Here is a 5,353-nt window from a genome sequence, read left to right as displayed (position 1 = left end):
AAAAAAAAAAAAAAAAAGCAAAAATTAGGCAGGCATGGTGGCAGGCACCTGTAATCCCAGCTACTCATGAGGTTGAGGCAGGAGAATCACTTGAACTCGGGAGGTGGAGGTTACAGTGAGCCGAGATCATGCCATTGCACTCCAGCCTGGGGGACAAGAGTGAGACTTTGTCTCAAACAAACAAACAAAAAACAAAAATTTTTTAAAAAATTAAAAAAAAATTCAATCAGAAGACAGATGGATAAATAGACAGAAAAAAAGAAGTATAGGCCAGGCGCTGTGGCTCATACTTGTAATCCCAGCACTTTGGGGGGCTGAGGCAGGCAGATCACAAGGTCAGGAGTTCAAGATCAGCCTGACCAGTATGGTGCAACCCCATCTCAACTAAAAATACAAAAATTAGCTGAGCATGGTGGCACATGCCTGTAATGCCAGCTACTCACTCAGGAGGCCGAGGCAGGAGAATTGCTTGAACCTAGAAGGCTGAAGTTGCAGTAAGCTGAGATCACACTATTGCACTCCAGCCTGGACAATAGAGCGAGACTCTGTCTCAAAAAAAAAAAAGAAGTATAGAACATGGAAATCAGTTCTAAGTTCTAAGGAGTTGGTTAGAGAAACTTAAGAAAAAAATTCCTAGGCCAAGGCCATACAGGGAAAGACCCTCAGGGAGTCATGTAGACAGACTCTGGGAGTTCTGGGACCTCAGGCCAGCAAGGAGGTGAGAAGGGGGAAAAGATTAAGGAAGGCAGATAAATGGGCTGGAAGCTGGACCCAGAACCCCCTAACGAGAGAGAAGAAAACAGGCATCAGGTAGAATGATAGGTCAGTTAATTTTGCTAAAATCCAGACTGGAAACATGGCTTCAGCAGCAAAACTAAAGAACCCAAAGCTCTTGTTGTGGGTGCCTGGCATAGCATTCAACATCCCCACCTGGGTGCAGATGTACTTCCCTTAACATCTAACCCCTGCTGTTCCATGCCCCACCTTGGCCCTGGCTCTGGCTCCCACCCCTGCCTTGACCTAGCTCCTAGACTTATCCCAGGCTGTGTCAAGTGCCTGCCTGAAGCACAGGGACCCTGACTGCAGGCTCCTAGGCAGCTATAGGAAAGAAAGCAAAAGGGAAAAAAGGCACATGTCATCCAAGCACACCACAAATACCAGTCTAAATCCCACATAGAAGAATCTGTTCTCTGCTGGGGCTTCTCTCAAACTTAATTCCCTAGCTTCTCTTCACTCTGACTCAAGATTTCCAAGGAAGAAGGAAAAAGCCCTGGGGAAATGCCCCATTCCAGGCAGGAGCCATATCTCATAGCTACATCCATGCTAAGAAAGCAGGTCTACAACAGGATGTGATGGCTCACGCCTGTAATCACAGCACTTTGAGAGGCCAAGGCGGGCAGATCACAAGGTCAGGAGATCAAGACCATCCTGGCTAACATGGTGAAACCCCATCCCTAGTAAAAATACAATAAATTAGCCAGATGTGGTGTCACGTGCCTGTAGTCCCAGCTACTGTACTAGGGAGGCTGAGGCAGGAGAATCACTTGAACCTGGGAGGCGGAGTTTGTAGTGAGCCAAGATTGCACAACTGTGCTCCAGCCTGGGCTATAGAGTGAGACTCCATCTCAAAAAAAAAAAAAAAGAAAAAAGAAAGAACGCAGGTCTACACTCCCAGACTCCCTTCAGCTAAAAAGGTCTACACCAGGAGTCAGTCAATTATCAACGTTTTTTTAACAGCCCTTGAGTTAAGAACTACATTTTATATTTTGAAGTTGTTACTTATTAAAAGGTTGAGTATAGCTGGGCGCTGTGGCTCAAGCCTGTAATCCCAGCACTTTGGGAGGCCGAGGCGGGTGGATCACGAGGTCAAGAGATCAAGACCATCCTGGTCAACATGGTGAAACCCCGTCTCTACTAAAAATACAAAAAATTAGCTGGGCATGGTGGTGCGTGCCTGTAATCCCAGCTACTCAGGAGGCTGAGGCAGGAGAATTGCCTGAACCCAGGAGGCGGAGGTTGCAGTGAGCCGAGATCGCGCCATTGCACTCCAGCCTGGGTAACATGAGTGAAACTTCGTCTCAAAAAAAAAAAAAAAAAAAAGTTGAGTATATAATCACCTCCATCTGTAATTTGTCTAATAGAATCAAAAGTATTAACCATCTTGTTTTTTTAACTTTTTTAACTTTTTTTTTATATGGAGTCTTGCTTTATTGCCCATGCTGGAGTACGGTGGAACGGTCTTTGCTCACTGCAACCTCTGCCTCCTAGGCTCAAGCAATTCTCCTGCCTCAGCCTCCCGAGTAGCTGGGATTATAGACACCTGCCACCACACCCGGCTAATTTTTTTAGTAGAGACAGGGTTTCAACATGTTGGCCATGCTGATCTCAAACTCCTGACCTCAGGTGATCCACCCGCCTTGGCTTCCCAAAGTGCTGAGATTACAGGCGTGAACCACTGTGCCCAGTTTACCTTTTTTTTTTTTTTACAAGACAGAATCTTGCTCTGTTGTCCAAGCTGGAGTGTAGTGGCGTGATATCGGCTCATTGCAACCTCTGCCTTCTGGGTTCAAGTGATTCTCCTGCCTCAGTCTCCCGAGTAGCTGGGATTATAGGTGCACGCCAACACACCAGGATATTTTGTATTTTTAGTAGAGACGAGGTTTCACTATGTTGGCCAGGCTGGTCTTGAACTCCTGACCTTGTGATCCACCTGCCTCTGCCTCCCAAAGTGCTGGGATTACAGATGTGAGCCACTGTGCCCAGACCACTTTTTTTTTTTTTTTTAAGATGGTCTCGCTCTGTTGCCAAGGCTAGAGTACAGTGGCATGATCATAGGTCACTGCAGCCTTGACTTCCCAGACTTAAGCAATCCTCCTAACTCAGCCCTCTCAAGTAGTTGGAACCACAGTCAGGTTCTCATTGTTTAAATTTTTGTAAAGACAGGGTCTCAATATATTGCCCAGTCTGACCTCAAATTCCTGAGCTCAAGCCATCTTCCTGCCTCAGCCTCCCAAAGTGCTGGGATTACAGGCATCAGCCACCACACTCGACCCCATCTTTTTCTTTAAAAAAAAGTTAGTGGCCAGGGGAGGTGACTCAGCCCTGTAATCCCAGCACTTTGGGAGCCCAAAGCAGATAAATCACCTGAGGTCAAGAGTTCGAGACTAGCCTTGTCAACATGGTGAAACCCCGTCTCTACTAAAAATACAAAAATTAGCCAGGCGTGGTGGCTCATGCCTGTAGTCCCAGCTACTTGGGACACTGAGGCACAAGATCACTTGAACCCAGGAGGTGGAGGTTGCAGTGAGTGGAGATCACACCACTGCACTCCAGCCTGGGCAACAGAGTTAGACTCAGTCTCAAAAAAAAAAAAAAAAAGTTTGCTGGCTGGGTGCGGTGGCTCACACCTGTAATCCCAGCACTTTGGGAGGCCGAGGCAGGTGAATCCCAAGGTCAGGAGTTCGAGACCAGCCTGGCCAATATGGCGAAACTCTGACTCTACTAAAAATACAAAAAATAGCTAGGCATAGTGGCACATGCCTGTAGTTCCAGCACTTGGGAGGCTGAGGCAGAAGAATCGCTTGAACCCAGGAGGCAGACATTGCACTGAGCCAAGATCATGCCACTGCACTCCAGCCTGGGCCACAGAGTGAGACTCTGTCTCAAAAAAAAAAAAAAAATGTTTGCTGGGCCTGTGTGTCAGTGTATGCCAGTTGCCCAAGCTACTCAGGAGGCTGAGGTGGGAGGATCACTTGAGTTCAGGAGGTCAAGGCGGCCATGAGCCAAGATTATGCCACTGAACTCCAGCCTGGGTGACAGAGCGAGACCCTGTCTCAAGAAGAAAAAAAAAAAAAGCTTCCTGACCTTTGGTTTATACAATTCACCTAGTTCTTCAAATCTTGACATCTGCTTTGTGCCTAATTCTGGACTGAGCAGTACGGAAAGGCCCAGCCCTCAAAAAGCCCCATGTGGGAGAGGAGAGATGATCACAGCACAGGGTGATAACTGCCATATTAGGGGTCATAGCCCAGGAATGGTCACAGAGGGGCCCCATGTCTGCCACAGCACTCAGTGCAGATCCAGTTAGAGAAAGATGTCCTTCCGATGGCCCTGGCACTGCTGGACCCCTCAGCCCACTCTGAGTCAGCTGGAGAAGTCCAGGGTGTATAACTGTACCCTTCTGTTATCTCTTCCCATTGCTCTCCAGGCTCATCCCTACTGGAAGGGCAGTATGGAGCTGGAGCTGCTAGAAAAATGCAGGCAGAGGCTCCACAAGTTTTTCTTTTCTTCTCCCATCCCTCACCTGACCAGGCTCACTCTTCCAGGTACCCAGACCAATCAGGGGCATCTTCTGCCCAGTGTGCAGGAGAACACAGGAAACCGCCATTGCCCTCTGAAACACAGATGGGAAGAGAATGGTGTAGGGGTTAGTGCTGTTGTTCAGGTCTCAGATATCCACTCTCAAGAATACTGCAAAGCAGCCAGGTGCAGTGGCTCACACCTGTAATCCCAGCACTTTGGGAGGCTGAGGCAGGCAGATCACCTGAGGTCAAGAGTTCAAGACCAGCTGGGCCAACATGGTGAAACCCCATCTCTACTAAAAATACAAATATTAGCTGGGCATGGTGGCACACACCTGTAGTCCAAGATACTGGGGAGGCTGAAGCACAAGAATCGCTTGAACCTGGGAGGCGGAGGTTGCAGTGAGCCAAGATCACGTCACTGCACTCCAGCCTGGGCAACAGAGTAAGACTCTTGTCTCAAAAAGAATACTGCAAAGCATGGGCCAGGAAGGGGTGGGGAAGAGGGGACAGATGTGGAGGACAAACACGTGGTTATATATGTGCCTGTGAGCAAAGGCAGTAGAGACAGGGTGCCCAAAACCAACCATGGCCAGTAACTCCTGGACAAACACTAACCAGACCACCAGCCTGGCTGCCCTTCTTTGTGCCAAGCTAAAGACCTCTGTTAAAGACCTGTACTATCAGGGCAGCTGTGGTGGCTCACGCCTGTAATCCCAGCACCTGGGAAGCCGAGGTGGGCAGATCACCTGAGGTCAGGAGTTTGAGACCAGCCTGACCAACAGGGAGAAACCCCATCTCTACTAAAAATATATAAAATTGGGCCGGGCGCGGTGGCTCAAGCCTGTAATCCCAGCACTTTGGGAGGCCGAGGCGGGTGGATCACAAGGTCAAGAGATCAAGACCATCCTGGTCAACATAGTGAAACCCCGTCTCTACTAAAACTACAAAACATTAGCTGGGCATGGTGGCGCGTGCCTGTAGTCCCAGCGACTCAGGAGGCTGAGGCAGGAGAATTGCCTGAACCCAGGAGGCGGAGGTTGCGGTGAGCC

The 5,353-nt window shown here is 48.8% G+C and overlaps 1 protein-coding gene across 3 annotated transcripts in view; it reads right to left on the bottom strand.

Moving 5' to 3' along the window:
- Positions 1 to 5,353, bottom strand: part of AKR1A1 (aldo-keto reductase family 1 member A1) — a 20,576-nt gene that overhangs the window by 4,361 nt on the left and 10,862 nt on the right. For 2 of the 3 annotated variants that reach the window (XM_017540835.2, XM_017540836.2), the window contains one exon: positions 4,304 to 4,393. In XM_017540835.2, coding sequence (XP_017396324.1) covers positions 4,304 to 4,387 — 84 coding nt within the window. In that variant the 5' untranslated portion in view covers positions 4,388 to 4,393. Of the gene's footprint in view, positions 1 to 3,864; positions 4,283 to 4,303; positions 4,394 to 5,353 lie in introns of those variants that run through there. The other variant, XM_017540840.2, reaches the window with a different exon arrangement.

The sequence above is a fragment of the Cebus imitator genome, unplaced genomic scaffold (genome assembly GCF_001604975.1).
Source record: "Cebus imitator isolate Cc_AM_T3 unplaced genomic scaffold, Cebus_imitator-1.0 Scaffold129, whole genome shotgun sequence".
Taxonomy (NCBI): Eukaryota; Metazoa; Chordata; class Mammalia; order Primates; family Cebidae; genus Cebus; species Cebus imitator.
This window is presented reverse-complemented; position numbering and strand designations above follow the sequence as displayed.